At 38.3% G+C, this 18,691-nt stretch overlaps 1 protein-coding gene across 1 annotated transcript in view; it reads left to right on the forward strand.

The window, feature by feature from the left end:
• lhpp (phospholysine phosphohistidine inorganic pyrophosphate phosphatase) overlaps nucleotides 1–15,676 on the forward strand; it is a 290,090-nt gene extending 274,414 nt beyond the window's left edge. The window contains exon 7 of the mRNA XM_028795255.2: nucleotides 14,734–15,676. Within this exon, the coding sequence (XP_028651088.1) occupies nucleotides 14,734–14,830 (97 nt within the window). The 3' untranslated portion in view covers nucleotides 14,831–15,676. The remainder of the gene's footprint in view (nucleotides 1–14,733) is intronic.
• The last annotated feature ends 3,015 nt before the right edge of the window (nucleotides 15,677–18,691 follow it).

Below are 18,691 nucleotides of genomic sequence, written 5' to 3' on the forward strand. Positions count from 1 at the left end.
TTGAAGCTATTGGATAAAATATATCTTAATGCATTTTTAAATAAAGGAAAAACGAGGGTGACTCATCTGAAATTTGCCAGGCTTTCTGCCAGTATTTGAATTGTTAAATATTTGGAGGTCAGGGGTTAGGGTTCAGTTATATGAATGTCTTTAGTGATCATTAAATTATTGGGTGGTGCCACAGCTTTGGTGCTTTATAATAGCACAGTTGGGAGCAAAGTGACTTTTCTTTTCTTGCCTTGACATTCTCCTCCTATTTAAGTTATTATAATGTCAAAATATGAGTACAGTAACAAGAAAATTGGATTACAACACTACTAGGGACCATGCTGAATGCATATGCAATACATATTGTAGATAAATGAGGAGGTAGAGAAACACACCCATTATGTCCACTAAAAGCTTCTCACATTTTCTAGTGGATTTTTCACATTTGAGAAATCTTAAAATGTTAAGTGTATTGATTTGTAAAATGTTTTTGTTACTGGAAAGCACAAACTCTAGTGTATATGGCAACTGGGAAATATGGAGGGTCTCTGTTTGCATATGATATTGAGCCATGTCCACATACTGCAGATACAATTTCACAAACTCCTAATGGAGAGGTCATTAGCACACTTGATCGTTATTACCATTACTAAAATACACTAAAATGTAACTGGGCTGCCATCGGGCAAATTACAGAGTAATGAACATTTCATTACATTTGAAATAACAAGAACCATCTGGCTGTGTAGAAAAAAATCAAATGAATACAGTTCACATAACTGAAATCTGGTTGAAATTTGAAAGCTCAGACCATTGCACTATATTTCCTATCCCTTTTTATTCATCTATTAAGGGAACTTTCCTTTCTAATAAATTGCAAAAGTTGTAAAGTGTAATACATTTTAACTTGACAAGAATTGCTTTAATTAATTCATTTTTGAATGACCTTTGGCCTGCAAAGATCTTTGAATGCGAACAAGGCAAAGGTGTGCATAGCTCAATACACTTAAACAATCTATTGATAAAACTCTGATTTGTCAAAAAAAAATGCTTGTTATTGCTGAATTAGAGGAATGTTTATTTTGTACAGTCCAGGCATTACAGCAGCTTAACAGTTAATACTGCTTGACCTCAGTTCCAATCCTGACTGGGCTGCTTTATAATGTAGACTAGAGTTTGTGAGTACCTTCCATTTTCACTTAAGATTTTTTTTGCAGAATTCCAGATTCTTCCCGAAGTTCATAATGACCTACTGTTTAGTTGACTGCAAGCTTTAAATTACCCTAGTGATTCTATTTCAGTTTTAACTGTTACAAGGGGGCTCCGCCCCCTGCTCGCTTCGCTTGCCTACCCCCGGCGTTTTGGACCCGTGCCCGCTGGGCAGCCACGTGTGAGGATGACGCACGTTTAATATGGAGCATTCGCCCGTGTCACTCTGGGGCCCCCCACTGTTAATACGGAGTTCCGTCTGTACTATTATGCGGTGCATTGTGGACTACTGCGGACCCCGTAGTGTTTCCCGTTTCAGTTTGTATCTCGGTCAGTCGAGCTTTTGTTTTTGAAGCTTTTGAATTCCGGTCTTCATTATCTGTAACCTGCTGTCCATGTGTTTGGCCCCCTCGTTTAACCTGTTTATGACGTTTTACTTTGCTTTCTACTCTGTCTTTCATTTCTGATCTCGCTTTATTCTGCTTTTGTTTCAATGACACCTGGTCCGTGGTGAATATATTTTCCCTTTTTCGAGTAATAATTTTCATTTGTTTGCGATACTGTGATGTTTATCGTACTGTTAATAATGCATCATTGTAATGTGATTCACCTATGCTGTATAGTTTGGACGTGTGAGGATGACGTATGTTTAATACGGAGCGTTCGCCCGTGTCACTCTGGGTCTCCCCACTGTCACTACGAAGCTCTTTCCGAACTATTATGCGGTGCATTGTGGAGCACTGCGGACTCTGTAGTGTTTCCCGTTTCACTTCGTATCTCGTTTAGTCGAGCTCTTTCTTTTCGGAGCAGTGCCTGCCTGGTCTGCGGCATTTCAGACGCACGTTGTAGGCGCCTGCATTTATTAATTATATCCAGGCAGGCGCGTGTTTGTATCTCGGTCACTCGAGCTGTGTTGTGTTGAATCCATGCCTGCTTTGCCTACGCAGTTTGAGACACGCGTTGTAGGCGTCCACGTTCATTAGATCTGTCCACGCGGGCTCGGTGTCGAAGCTGTGTTAGGTGTTGAGCTGTTTGGTTTTGGAGCCGAGACAGTTTTGCTTCCGCGGTTTCAGACGCGTGTCCGTACCATCTCGGGTTTGATGTATGTACCTTTGTGGACTCCGTAGTGTGTCCCGTTTCACTCTGGGGCGGGGCGTTGACTCCTCTTGTTTTACTATGTCTCCTCCTGCGCCTTCACTACGCATTAGTGCCACTCACAATATGGCGGCGACGCCTGCGCCTTCCGTATTATGTCGGTTTTTACCATGCTGTGTAGGCGCCTTTGCCTTTTGTACTTTACCGCGCCTTCCGACGCACGATGTAGGTGCCTGCACCTTCCGGGTCTGCCTCCGCTGTGTGGTGTGGACGTTTAACTGTCGTTGTTTCTGCCTTTATATTCTGTATCTCGGTGTGCATGTGTTTCGTGCCTAGGTTTTTTTTAAGCTGTTGCATTCCAGTTTTCATCATCTGTAACCCGCTCTCCATGTGTTCGTCCCCGTTCTTTAATCCCTTTATAAAGTTTTACTTTGTTTCCTACTCTGTGTTTTATTTCTGACCTCGCTCTATCCTGCTTGCGGCATGTCAGATGGTTCGTAGTCTCTCTCGTTTTACTCTGGGGAGGGGGGCTTTGTTCTGTAACCTGCTCTCCATGTGTTTGTTCCTGTTCTTTAACCTCTTTATGACGTTTTACTTTGTTTCCTACTCTGACGGTTCGTAGTCTCTCCCGTTTTGCTCTAGTGCGGGGGGGAGGGCTTTGTGTGGCGCCTGCGCACGTGCGTAGTCTCTCCCGTTTCACTCGGGGGGGGGGGGGGGGGTTTGTGTGGCACTTGCGCACTGTGTCTTTTGCATCCACGGGCAGGTCCCTGCGTCCATATCCGGTTTACCATTCTCGTTTAGTAATATGGATTTGTCATATTACATAAACACAGCAAAACATTTATTAACTTTCTGTCCCATTTAATTGAAAATATATAAGAAGTAGCTAAAAAAATAGGTAACTCAGACATATATTGGAAATCGCCAAGTCCACATGTGCCAAACTAAGAGACTCTTATTCAAAATGAGTGCTGTAATATAATCAAAAGTTGCTTCAACTATGTATTAGTTTATGGGGTGTATACACTAATGCAACCATGTTTTTGTAGGATTTTTTTCATTTATTTACCTTCTTTGTATAGAGTGCAATTTTGCAATAAAGGTGGAATAAGTTCTAACAGGATTTGTCTTGGTTTCATTTTTTTATTACACAAAATCTGCGATTTTGGCAGAAGTGTGTAGACATTTTATATCCACTGAACAACAAAAATGACAGCACAAAACAATGAACAACAAGTATAAGAGAAGGTGTCACTCTATTTTTTTCAAGTCACTACAGATATGTTACTCACTGACTGTCCCGCTGTCTCACTAGTGCTCACCATGTCCTTCTGAATGAGAAGAAGGCCTTCATGAAAAAACAAAAGACATCCCCCCTTCTCTTTTTATTGATGTTTCATTCTAGCCAGAACATCAGCAGCAGAGGCTTTCAGTAACTTGCAGCTTGTACAAGAAAAAACTATTCGAAAGCAAGGTCTCATTTTTGTAGATTCAGGACCAATGTCCCACTTCAGTTTGCTATTTAGGGCTAGCTTCTCATAGTCCATAAGAGATACAAAAGATATGACTGTAAGACAGGGTGTGAGTGAAATAAGCTATCAATGTGTAACAGCTATACATTTTTTTTTCATAAATATATACATTCCAAAGCCCATTTATTGCCATTTAGGGCCGTGGGGTCTGGAGCCTAGCCCTGCAGCACAAGGTATAATGCAACCCTGGGCAACATGCCAGTCCATAGCAGAAAATACAAACACACTCATTTAGCTTTGTAGCTCCTGTTCTTTCCTCTGACCTGCTTGTGAAGATGTATCAATGGTCACATTCAAATAACGTTTTAAAGCTCAAATTGTATTTTTTATCACTTACGGTTTATTCTCTAATCGTATCTACTAAATTCCTCCTGATTCCACTGTATTATTAGCTCATAATGCCAGTTTATTTCAGTATTTGCTTGTGTACGCTCTTCAAAGTTTTATTCTTACTAATTTGTCATGTATGTATCATAATTATCTTGTACTATTTTTATTCTGTTGCTTAGAATTGTACTACATTTACTTTGTAAAATGATTTTGTGATCACATGCTATTTGATGGAGACGCACTGTACAGGACATATTCAGATGGCACAATGATCCAGTCATTGTTACTGCCTCACAGTTTCAGTGGTCTGTGTTTGAATCCTGACTTTGTCATCATGTATGTGAGTTTGTCTCTGGATGGTCCAATTTTCTTCTCACATTCCAAACACATGCAGGTTAAGATAGCTGGCATCTCTAAACTGACTGTGGTGTGTGTGAGTGAGTGAATGTATGTCCTGGTTTGGTTCCTGTCAAGTATCCTAAGATTGGATTAAGCAGCTAAGAATATAGATGGATGTATGTAATCGGTATGGAAAGTTGGCTAGAAGTCCATGGAGATGAACAGACACTTGGGCCCAGCATGTAGATAAAAACAAAACTCTCTGTTCCTTCTTGTTTAGTGCTACTTTTTGTATTTACGTTGATACCAGCTTCTACTCAATTAAAACTGCTTGACTTGTATTTCAGGCATGATTGTTATATATTACATTCTCTAACACTAATTGTAGCAATAGCCCCACCTCCTTTTAATATATTTTCAGAACATGCTTAAGCAAGCTAAGAATAATCCACAGTGTCAGTCATTTGATTCCCTACACTACCATCTGTTCTGATTCTCCCGCTTCCCAAGTTCCTGGCTTCTTCTTGTCATGCTGTACATATTTAAACAAGATGCTCTGACTGCCGGCAATACTGAAGACACATTCCTGGCACTCCTTGCCAAATACCCAAAGCTCGCCAAGCATGGTCCTTTCCGTACATTACTCGGATGCATGGCTAACAGTTGTTCTTTCCTTTGGAACAACCTGCCTGTTTATTTACACGCCCTGAACTCCAGGAACGACTCTTGAGTCAGTGAGCACTCCCAAAGCACACAGCTGAGAGCTCTGAAACAGTTGAACTAGCTGAGGTCACATTTTAAATAGCAGCACAAGCCATGACCAGATAGCAAGATTTAATCAAATGCATTAAGGGTGGATTGCGGTGTGAGTAGACAAATATCAATAAAAAATCATTTAAGGCATTATGTTCTCTTTTTAACAATTCATTTTTTACAGTCATGTAAATAGGATGCCACCATTCCAGAGTTTTTTTTTGAAAAGTGCATACTATAAAAGCTGCTATGTATATGAAAATTGTTTATTAAAAGGAGACATTTATCCTGAATATCAGAGTGCAGTGTACACATGGGGTCTTATTTCAGAATAACATAAACCAAATTCTGTATAACCAGGAAAGTGTATCGTTAGCAGTTTAAATGCAATAATGCAATTTAGTGTAATTAGTGGGGATACTGATAAGACATAGCCATTGTAAGTCACAAAGCAGATATTCTCACTGATGGAATAAAAAGCATCCTAAAAGAAAATAAAAGGATTTGAATTGCTTCTGTTTTAATTATGTTCAGTAAGGTCGTTCATAACACTGCCTCATAGCTCTAGGGACTTCAGTTGCAAAAGAAAATAAAAGGATTTGAATTGCTGCTGTTTTAATTATTATCAGTAAGGTCATTCATAATACTGCCTCACAGCTCTAGGGACTTCAGTTTGCAGTATTTGTGTAGTTTCCATGTGCTCCTTGTGTTCCTTGCCACAAGATGTAGACACATAAAAATAAAAATAAAAAATATTAATGAGCAAAAAATATGCTACTTTATCATGGTGGATTATATCAGAGGCAGAGTGACAGATAAAGAATACAGCCTATGGTATTAAAAACCAGACAGGTCATGTTACCAACCTGAAAAAAGGAGCCAGTGTCTAAGAATTCATAGACAAATACACAATGGTTTACTTTGCTGATCTGCCTATATATGGTCAGAAATAGGGGGCTGTGTGCAGTAAACTAGCTCCTAAAGAGCAAACACAACACCACAAATCTGAAAAGAATCAAAGGCAATATATAGCAAAATAAGGTGGGGGGGGGTGATTTGGGATGGGTAGGTGAGTGTGTGTGGTGTGTGTGGGGGGGGGGGGTAACGAGGTGGGGTTAGGAAGGTGTTGATCATAATGTTTTATTTATCATGAGGATGTTCTTCTTCTTAAGTTTGCATGTGCTGGGTTCATGTCCAAATGTCTGTTAATGGCGTTTTCGTTTGATAGCCAAGATTCAGCCAGCTCTCTGGCACTTTTAGTACTGGCCTTAAATCTTACTTACATACATTGTCCCAGTTAAATGTATGTCCGGCTGAATTTGTGTGCGTATAAATCAGTGATCGTGAGTCCTTTCTTCTGATGGAGTTTTGATGCTCCTGTATACGTGTTGCGATTCTTTTTGACGTTTGTCCCTATGTATAGCGCTGGGCAAGAACTGCATGGAATGCTATAAACTGCTTTTCGTGTCTCTGCTGTCGATTTCAATCCATTAATCTTTTTCAACTCCTGAACCTGCTTACTTCAAGATTTATGATGGTATGGACTGGTGAATAGTGGCAACATCAAATGTAATGCATAGCCAACTCTAGATGCCACAGCAGTCTATCACAGAGCAAATTTACACACACCTACACTCTTTCTCATTAAGCCAGGATTGTTTGTCTGTTCTGGAGTATTTTTAGTAATTTTTTTCCTGAGTGTTATCATTTTCCTCCTCCCCCTTGTTTGATGTGGTTCTTTTTATAATGTGTAATTTTTTCCCATTCCTTTCACTAAAATGATGTGTTTAGGGATTTCAGGTGTAACCAAACTAATTTACTACTATGGACTGGAAAATGAAGATAAAACAAATGGGCAAACACATAAGAATAGCCTTAAGAATATTGATGGATTAAAAACAGGAAGCATCCACAAAAATTCAAAAGTCTTGACTTTTGAAAATGCATTTCTCTAAATATGTAAGTCTTCTCCATTGTTTTGCTATGAAATGTTTGTTGTTTGACTTATAGAATGTTTCTAGCCATTTTTTCTATTTTAGTGCATTCTAGAAAAAAGCAGTATTTTTGTTTCCTTAACTCCCATTATGCCATCTTGTTATTCATGTATTATTCGTGAGGGGAGCAATTCAAATAAGTGACATTTCATAGGAGTGACATAACAAAGTAGTGAAACCTCAGATATAAATTTCAAAGGAGTGACAACCATCCAACCAACCATCCATGTGGTAGGTGAGGCGACAGTGATTTTTTTGGTGAGTGTACTGTCAGTTGTGTTCCTGCTCTCAGTTGAAGCAAGATAACAAATTATTTAATAATATTTTAATCATAATTTGTCACTCCAATAAAATGTCACTCCTTTAGTATGGTATTTATGTCACTCCTTTGTTATGTCACTCCTTCGATACAGACCCTTCATGGGCACTGCCATTTTGTGGGCTTGGCTGCCAGGGAGTGCGGTTCTGTGCATCACAATGTCTGACATCACCTTTCCAGTGGTTTAAATACCAGCACGATGCTTCACTTGTTATCTATGATTTAGAATGTTCTTTATTCATGTCTTTTTAGTGTTTTTTAATTTTTTTCATCTCTTGATATCAACCTTTGTTTTGAACTTAGACTACAATTCATTTCCTAGTCCCATATGTTCTACTTTTTCCTCAGTGCTCAGTTCAGTGGCAGTACAAACAGGCACAATAAAAGCCAACAAAGAAGAGAAAAGTTCTTGGCAACCGATTATTCTTTCCCTGTATAACTAACATGAATGATAGTTTGTTTTTTAAAGTTTTCAATTCAAAGCTTGGTTATGTGTTTTAAGTAGCAATACTACCAACCCTCTTTTAACTTAGTAATACTGGTAAAATATGTGATGGGCAACAGATACCAAACAACATTGTTGCGGCCATGTAATAAAGTCTTAAATGATGATGTCCATGTAAAACAACAACATATAATAACATAACAGAACTGTTTAGTATTAATTACAAAGGCATAAAGCTACAGCATGTTGCAAAACCTGTTGATCAAACTAAATCAAGGGTTGATATACTAATTTCAAGCAGGCCTCAATGGAGTTCTGATCACTCAAGTATGTACAAGACAAAACCCCAGTAGAAAGTAAGCAGAGATGGGTAGTCATGTGCATCTCTGGACCTGAAAATCCTATCGTAATCTGACAGGTTAACCAACATGAACTTCTTTAGTCCTCATCAGAGAAGGCCTCCAGGAAAAGTAATATACGTAAATATTCATACATAATCTTAATTAAGCAGAATTCTGCATGTTATGACAGACTGGCAGAAAGACACTGGTGGAAATTAAGTAGTAATGCACTCAAGATGGAACCTGGAAAATGCATCTTCACATACCATAAATGTTTATTGCAATAATGAACAAAGAGTACCAAATCATGTGGCATGGAAGAAGCACTGGCACAACTTAGGTAAATGCGAAAGCTTAGTGGACTAATTGATCTCCTCCCATTTTACATTTTCTTGTCACATATCACTTTACCAAGTAATTAAAAGTACCTAACAAAAAATTCATTGAATTTACAAAGCAGCAGACACAGATGGCAAATTTGTGCAAAGTAATACTACGAGAAGGAAATGTATATTTCTACATTTTTATATATGTACTGTATATTCATTCATTTGCCAGCTGCTCCCTAAAGATGGTGCAGTTTAAATTTTCTTTTTCTTAAAACTTTGTGATAGCCAGTAACTTTCCATTGTTCATAAGATGAAAAACTGCTTCCTGATTGTCATTGTGACTTCAGTAATTTTTTCTTTTGATTAAGAAATCCATGACAGAACATAAAGCAAGTTAGTTTTATGACTCAATTTTAATTTCTTAGTTGATGTGAAGTGTTCCTGGCTCAAGTATTTAGTTTAATCTTTATTAATTCTGTTTGGGGTTTAGTTGTTTCTGTGTTTTATTGGTTTAATATAGTATTGCTTGTGTGTATTAGTTTAATAGGTTTTCTGCCCTGTCCCCTTTATGTAGAACCTGAGGGGACAGGGCTACCTCTTCATTCAGCTGGAGGATTATACCAACTGTATAAAAAGAGAAATTTCAGTTTACACTGTAGCTTCACCATTGTCTGTCTTCTGTGTTTCAACTGTCAATTCTTGAATTCTCTGGTATTGACCCCTGGCTATTGTTTAAAGACTGTTTATTGACTTTGTGATTCTTGGATTTGTTCATCTTTAGGTTTTGCCTGAATTTTTCCATCTTGTTCCTTCCTTGCTTTTTTTTCTCCTTTTTGAATCCCTAAAATAAATAGCTTGCAGTATATAGGAACTTTGTGTGTGTTCTTTCTTTACGATAGAGGTTTCATGGGTTTGTTCTCCTCTAAAAAGCTTTAGCCCCATTTGTTTGGCCTATAGAGGCCAGATGCCTGCCATTTAAGTTTAGGGTGAAGATGCTAGGAGTGAGGCTTTGTTGTGGATCTATACCTGTAAAGAGGGTAAGTAATGGTTTTGTTAGTTTTGATGTCTTCGCCCATTTTTTTAGTCCTGTTGTTGCAGGAAACACAATAAAATAATTATAGTCAAGCTCATATGTAGTTTCAACAATTCTCCATTGTATCTTGAAGTGGGCATTGGTGAGAAGTCTATAAACATACTGTATGCTAAAGCCAGTGAGGCTAAAATACCAACCTTCACTCTGACCTGGTTTCTCCTCACACCACCAGCACTAATTTGACTGGAATATAAACCCACCACTGAAGATATGGGAATCTCAAAATACATAATATATTGTGCAAAATATATATATATATTTGTTGCAATTGTGAGCCTGCATGTGGCACAACTACACAATTACTGAAGTTTGTTCTCACTGTATAACTGTTACAATACAGTCACAATTTAGTATTGCACCCAAACAAGTAATACAACACAAATTAGAAATGAACTTGTTCTTATAATTGTAGCAACAGAAGCAAGCATAGTAAGCTGCTCAAGGTCACATAGCTGTTGAGCCAAGTTCTGAGTTAATCCCACCAGTGCACTCAGACCAGTTTTCCATAAATTTTCATGTGTGCTCCAGCTCAAACAAAATGGCAGTCACGCAATCACATGGTGCAGAGTGATGGAGGCATTACTTAAAGTATTGTTTCTGGGGTATAGGGAAACCACTTAGTGCCTTGACACGTTAGTGTGTTTGAGATATGAAATTTTTAGATTGTCTGTATTCCTTTATTTTTTTTCTGGTTCAGCTGAGTTACTAGATTGAGATTTGTTTAGCTTGCGATAGAGCTGGGATAAAAATGCCACACTCACTGGCTGCTTGAATGAGCACAAGACTCTTCGGCCATGGTAAAAACCTGGCCGCTCTAAATGCTGAGCAGTACTGAAGCGGCCCTAGTTCTGATCTCCATCTAAGCTCAGACACCCTTGCCATCCTCAGCTGCTGCTAAATGAGCACAAGACTTCTAGAGTATGATAATATTAATTTGTGAGCATTTGTGCAATTCAGAATTTGAGAACAGTTCTGGTCATGTTGCCACTTTATTATTATCAACTTTTGTATCATTTGCCAGATATTTATCAAATCAGACACATCTTGAAACTCATACCTGAGCAAACTAGTTCAGCCTCGCACTGCTCAGCAGTAGAAAAGGCAGAGGATAAATGTACAGCATAATGGTTTCACTTCTAACACCTTAGCCTCCAGGCCATGCTCCATGCTTATTTATGCATGAAGGAGGTTTCCACAAAGATAAGGATAGTTTTACTTACTGGCAAAACTTGTCACGAGCCTGCACAATTATTGACAAAACTTGTTTAGTTTGAATGTTTAATGTGTAAGAATTTACATTGTATATGCAGGGTGTGTTAGTCACAAGTGGAAGGAGTAAATTCATTATTGCAAATATAAATGTTCATGTAACATGAAAGATATATATTGTATGTAAGACATCATCATTAAACTGGAAGCACACAGGCACCTGTTGCAGATTTCACTGAGTTTATTCTCACAATTTTAAATGGTGAACTAAAAAAAAATAATAGTAGCGGTAACAATATTGTCATGTGTGAAATTCGTACTTGCATGCATCCATAACAAACAAGGATGTACTAATGTATACAACTTCATTTTATTGAACAGAAAACACAAATTAGCTTACCTGATGTATTCTTTATCTTGTTTTTTAATCCTTTACTAACAGAAACATGTCTAAATCCAGAGCTGAGTTGGTGTTGTGAAACAATTAGTGTGTTTATATGCACACACAAAACAGGGATAATATGAGTAACCCAGTTAAGGGAGAATCCACATTTCCATGGGCAAGTACACTTCTGGAGTTCTCCCTTTCCCATGTGCCCTTGACATCATTACACTTAAAAAAAAGAATTAAACATCATCATCTACTGTGAATCTGAAAACAAGCATGAAGCCTTTGATAATTTTCTTGTGTATTATAAATTCATTCAGTCCTTCAGGTTCTGTAAAGTAAATAACATCCATCTCCTTTTTACATCCTTAACCTAAGCCACCAATGATTCGTGGTATGAACACATACAGCTGTGTTACCTGATCACACTGTTTCAACATATATGTAGCAAATGACAAGATTAAAACTAAACTGACAATTTATGAATATGTTTCTGCTACTGGATTGCATGCAACATACTCTTTTCTGCTGGGCCGTGCAATTTAGCCTTGCAAAGGAGTGGCATAATGATACGTTTGCTTCTTGCCTTACACACAGTGTTTCTGGTATAATATTAACACAGGTATTTTACTTCACTAAAATAAGTATGTATTGTGTTGCTTGGTACTTAAACAGTAACTGGATTATGTAAGGCCCATTATTTATAATGCATTACCCACAACACTGACCCAATATTGTTCTTCTGAGCTTAGTGCTCAGCTCATCAACATAAATTTAGTAATTTCTGAAATACTGAGACATTTCAACCAAGAGAAGGAATTATGCAATCACCTGAGCATTTCCTTAAGGAAATTTATCTTGTGGATGTTCCTACCCGTGGCTATTAAAAGTGTGTGTGAAGCAAAGACATGCACAGGTGAACAGAGTGCAACAGACAAGCGCAAACTACTAGGATTTAAATGGCCATATAACCGGGTTACTCGCAGAGAAGTTTACGTGTGTTGACCAGATTTCTCAGAGACCAATGACCTGGCTACTCTAACTGGAATAAGGATTTACATAGCATTTTAGAAAAGAGGATACTGTGAATAACTGGGTTATTAAAGTGCATGTAAATGCACTGAATGACACAAGGTGCATGTATAAAAACAAACAGGCCAGACCATGGGGGTATTTTTCGTACGTGGATTACTCGTAATTGTTGACGATTTGGCCTGATCCTGGATCTGTCGGTTTTTCGAAACTCTTGCTGGATGTGTTGTCATAGCAACACATCCTAATCCTCAAACCTGCTCGAAGCAGGTTTGTTCGATGTAAACAAGGATTAGCTCACTCACTTAATCAGTGTCCGTGCGTGGAATTCATTCAGTCACCAATTGATATCGGTGTGCAAATTATAAGAAGAGAATTTCATATAGAGAGGATTTTGCGCGATCAGCAAGATCCTTTATTGCTCCCGGAGGAAATTTTTTTCGAAAGATACCGCTTTAGCCGAGGGGTAATATTGTACCTCAAAGATTTATTAGCACCTTATATTCGAAGTCAAACTAGGCGAAGTCGGCTCTCACAACCACACAGACAGTATGCATTGCTTTGAGGTTTTTTGCAAGCAGCACTTTTTTTATATACTGTAGGCGATGCGGAAAATCTATCTAAAAGTGCAGTTTGCCAGGCAATTCATAAAGTCTGTTTGGCTCTGAAATATTTCCTTCAGGTTTTCATTGTGTTTCCTGGACACCTGCGTGTGCAGACAAAAAAGGCGTTTCATGCCATTGCGGGTAGGTAATACACAGGCTAAAACACCCACAGTTCCATAAAGAATCTCACAATCAGCCTAACATTCTCATTACCCAGGATTTCCTAATGTGATTGGGGCACTGGATTGTACGCAGATCCGAATAATCAGACACAGTGTCTTCATCAAATATTTGACCTTTGTCAATATCTCGTTGGTCAGACACAGGTTCTAGGGATATGACATTCCCTGCAACTGACCTGACAAAAAAGAGGGCTATATGCAACATACCTATGGCACACATCGATGACAAATATATGCAATGACCATCCTTTACCTGAAATGAAGTGATCACTGCATCCTGCCACTGGTTCTGAGGAGGAGCTTCCCCCTGGAATGCCCTCAGAAACAGTTCGATGGGCATTTTGCTGGAGAGCCAACTCTTCTGCAGGGGTTAGGTCTGGACCGCGTGGACCTCCACCTGTTTTTTGCTTGTCTGCCTTCTTATTAGCTTTAGATTTAATGTTTTTTATATATGATTCTTTATGTCAACAATTCTTTAAATAGTTATATGCCAATATTTACCAGTTTGAAGTGTATTCTTGTACTTTACTTTAACCTGTTCCCATGTTCTCCTTGTGCTCACGTTTGATCTGGAATTATGACATATTAAATAATAATTAATCTGACACATTGGAAATGAAACACTGCATTCAGTAAGTACAATGCACACTACTTAGCGTTTAATTTGTCGGCCACTTTTTGCCAGCCATCTTTTCTGGTTTGGGCTGCTTTTGCAGTGTTACCCTTTGTGCATATTAAATCTTGAAATTCTTCATGTCCTTCGAATAAAAGATCTTGCTTCGCTTATGTGGAAAAAAAAATGCGCCCGTTCTTTCGTCATTTTGTTGCAGCCTATCAAAGACTTCCTGATCATGTTCTCTAGACTCAATATATATGGGCTTTTCAATCAGCGCGGGCGCGCACATTCATCTCGGATGATTAAATCCAGCTAGACTAATCTAATACACCTCTGCGTTTGAAAAACCAACTTATCCCGGATGAGTTTGACTGGCATTAACTCATCCAAGATGAGGCATCTGATCTTGGATGATTTAAGCGACGTACGGAAAATACCCCCCAAGACCTTACTGAATCTGTCTTCCAAAATAAGCCTCACCCCAGGCAGCCAAACCCCAAAACTCAAGAGGCAGGTTGTCATACCTGTCCAGGCCTAAAATGGGGTACTTTAACTTCAAAAAATACTTTAAATAGTCAAAATAATTACAAATGCCATAAAGGAGAGGATACAACCATTGGCTTGAATGACAAAGCAAATGAAAGATCCGGCGTTACTAGTAACTGATCTTCTGGAGTTTGTATTATTCTGCCAAGACCCTGCCAGTCAGAACCAGTGACTGAGAAATTTGTGCAACTGTTTACAAATAATATTAAACAGTGCTTTAAAAATTATGCTAACATTAATTTTTGTACTGACTAAATTACAGAATAAATAAAAATAACACTTCCATATTTTATCACATTGTTTATTATGTTTGTTTTTTGTTTTTTTCTTCTTGTTCTTGGAATGGATTACATCTTTTCTCCTGTCTCTTTCCTGTTTATCTCGGCAGGCCCACGGATGAGCTGCACCCAACTGTTAAGGCTGACCTGTATGTAAACAATCTAGCCGAAGCTGTGGACAATATTCTGAGAGCTCTGGGTAAATGAAGTTGGTGAAGTTCAAGAAGCATCCAGCATGTCCCAGTCTGAATGGTGCCGTAGATGCAGCTAATCTGTGATTCCATGACAGCTAAATTAGCTTATTTGATTAACAGTTAGAGCACACATAACCGTTGTATAACCCCATTTTCTTTTTTTCTAGCTCAAATGTTGGCTGACAGTAAAACGATTAGCCTAATGCACATTCTTTACAGTAAATAAACAAACAACAGCTAAAAATGTTTTCAAAAGGACTCTTTGTTTTCAGTAATCATTTATAATTAGTTGTATGCTCTTTTATTTCTTGTCTGGCCTCGCTCTGTTTAGCACCATGATCAAAATCATGAAACAGGACTTTATGCAAGTAATAAGTAATTCTTTTAGAATAAAAATCAGTCAGATGATTTTATAAAAGCAGATAAAAGATAAAATATGCCATTTTTCTTTAAGCTCCTATATATCAGATTGGAGCAGAAATAATGAATGCATTATATGTTTTTCTTTTATCATTTTATGTACTTTTATGTACTATATGCATTGGGAACAGTTAACAGACTTTCGTTCTTTAGGTAACAGAAAATAATGTTTTTAAAGATGGTCTTATAAACCTACAGATAATGTTATTAAAGACTATTTTTACACACTTGATATTTTCAGCTGATACTAGGAAGAGTGCTTTACTAGACCCATCAAAAGGTGAATTTGGTTCATTGGATTAAAGGAATGGACACACAGTCATTAAATCTTTTCACTCCACAGAATAACTTCTACTGTGTGGGTGTAAGTGTGACAGCCGAAAGGCATAACATGAATGAAAGGGTTCCAACCCTGAAAAGTAAAATTATTTGCAGTTTTCTTCTTTATCTTTTGTGCCTTCTTCACTCCCAGCCACCTATAGTATTGTGTTGTATGTCAAACCTTCATTCTTTTCATTTCTTGTTTGTTTTTTTCTGGTGTAGTGGAGTTTGATTGTTCTCCCCATGCTGTCATGAGATTCTTGCTTCTCCTGTTAAAGATTTCTAAATTCCAAAGACAGGCTCACAGTGTGATTTGTAAAGTTAAATTATCTTGATTTACATTGAGTGGTCTGTGGTACCTCATAATGAATCTCATCTACAGATTCCTCAGTGTGAACTAATAGGGGTTTAGTGCTCTTGAGAAATGTCTTCTACAATGTTATTGAAGACTAGCTATGCTACCCATCTAAGGCGGATTGAAATCTAACCACCATAGATCTCAGCATTAACAACTGCAGTACACCAGCAATTGGAATGGAATACTGCACTGAAATAGAGTAATAAAATGCGTTGTGTTTGTTGTTCCAAGAGATGGCACATCACAAACATTTGTAATATTTAAAATGCATTACTACAAATGTTTGTGATGTGCCATCTGTTGGAATGACCGAGACCAAATGGACATGCAGACACTTACCCTTTTATTAAGGTGAGAAAGCTGTTGTTGGATTTCTACTCCAAAAAGTTTGTTCCTTCTCATCCCGGGTTTGCTTGATCAGGCTGGAATCTGGTGAAGAATAAAGACCAATTTTCCATAAACAAAATACACTGTTGTGTATGATGATACCACTAGATTTGCTTGTCTGATGGTTATGCTGGCATGTCTGATGCCCACTGCAATGCTATATCCAGTGCCACTGAAGTCATTAGTTTTGTCCATTCTCCCTGTGAACTTCATATAGAAATCTTTCTTTTTTATTTTTTTTTATAAATTGCTTACAGTGAACAAGACACAAATCAACCACTAATAAAATCATTTCTATTTCCTGTACATTTATGTTTCTTTAACACCCATGCCCTACCCAATTTGGAAGCCATTGTGAATCAGCCCCTCATATACACTGAGTCATCAACAAGGTTATCCAAGTCACAGCTTCTTTACTTTATGATAATGTTAATTTGTTATCACCAAATTCTGAGAAAACTTTAGACTGTAACTTGCTGTGAAAACTTTATTTTTTATTTCAATTTTTAAGCAATATAAGATGTAATTTCCCACTGAGTTATGAAGAGTTGATTAGGGTTCTTTCAATTGAGTAAGTTGAGATGAACAGCATGCAGTGTACAATGAGATATCATAACAGATTTCTCAGAGTGTCCCATCTGGTTTTATTGTGAATAACAAAGCTATTGAGAATGCAAAAATGACAGATAAGCAAATAGTGTAAGAGAATGTAGAAAGTTCCTAAAACATATAACCTGACAAGGCAGGTATCTGATGACATTGTTCATTGTTTGGGTTTCATCCTGAAAATTCACTGCAAAGAAAAATTAAGGAAACACATAAATCACACATATCTGATCTCAATAAATGAAAAATTCAAGTAAAAAATCTTTACTGAGTAATACTGTGTAATTCGTTTGAAGAAAATGATGTAACAACAGTCAATGGAAACCAAAATCACCAACCCATTGAGAGCTAAATTCAACATCACACCGAAAATCAACTCTTGTTGAATTAGGAAAATGTAGCCAAACCAGGTAAGTGGCTACCATTTTCACAGTGCAAGTTAACTTTGCTTTTTTATTTTCAATTCATACTGTCACACATGCACATCAGCGGGTAACCTTCCAAGTTCCTCACAGGAAGGCAATATCACCCCAAGCTGAGAGGGGGCGCTGCCACTGTTAACTACCTTGTCTTTTCTTTATTCCACAGAACAGAAAGACCACCAGGTGAGGGTAACTAACTCCTCCCCTTATGCTCCCTGGGCTATAAATTCAAGACTGCCCTGAGGAAAGTGTCACTTATGGAGTAAGTGGCCAAGGAGAGGAGTTTCACCACCTAACCAACAAGAACCTTGAGAGAAGCTTTAATTAACCGATCATTGTGGAACAACCTTATTTTATTTATATGTGTATGAAAAACCATTAAGCATTGTTTTATTTTGTATAATTTTGACAAGTAAGCAGGTATAGCCAGCTTGGTACCCCAAAGAGCTATGAATTGTATCAACTTGTAATTCCTCAGAGGACTACAATATGTGACATATGTTTTTGAAGTGTGAATAGCGAAAAACAAATGGAATTGCAAGTTTTTATATCAGATTTAGGCCACATTTAAAACTGATATTAATCCTGTGACACGCAAGTCCCTGTCTTGCACCCCAAAACTCAAGGCTGAGTCTCAGTACTTTAGCAAAACCAGCTTTATTCAACTTGAAACAGGAACAGCAGGGTTATTTATTGCAGCGGGAGCTACCACTCTCCTATACACAGACACAGCAAATGGGCATAATCGGGGCCAGGTCCGTGGCCAAGTTATACTGTTCCCTGCATTTATAATGTTCCTTGCATCACCCACCGGTGGCAGGCACATATAGCGTGATCTCAATCGGCTCATAGTTTTTTCTGCAGCACTATGCACACAGATGTGGCAGTCATGCTTCGTCGTGTTGTCCCGTTGGGGGAACTAAAAGAGTTCAGAAACCTCACATCCCCCTCCCTGAGCTTTGTCCACACTGGTGTGAGCAAAACGACTGTCTAAGCCAGGCTCAGCCAGGCGAGAGAGAACGTCAGCATTGGTGTGTGCAGCTCTGGGACAGTGTGAACATCAAAAGCGAAAGCCTGCAAGCTAATAGACCATCAAGTGAGCCGTGCGTTCATATCCTTCTGTTTGTACAGCCACTGAAGCCTGGCATGGTCAGTCAATAAGGTAAACCGCCATCCCCAGAGGTAGTAACGGAAGGCCTCTACCACCCACTTAATCGCTAAACACTCCTTTTCAATGGTCAAATAATTGCGCTCCCTGCGTAGCAGCTTTCTGCTGAGAAACGTGATGGGGTGTTCCTCCCCCTCAAAACACTGTGAGAGCACCACTCCTAAACCAAAAGCACTTGCATTCATTTGCAGA

The sequence above is a fragment of the Erpetoichthys calabaricus genome, chromosome 2 (assembly GCF_900747795.2).
Source record: "Erpetoichthys calabaricus chromosome 2, fErpCal1.3, whole genome shotgun sequence".
Lineage (NCBI taxonomy): Eukaryota > Metazoa > Chordata > Cladistia > Polypteriformes > Polypteridae > Erpetoichthys > Erpetoichthys calabaricus.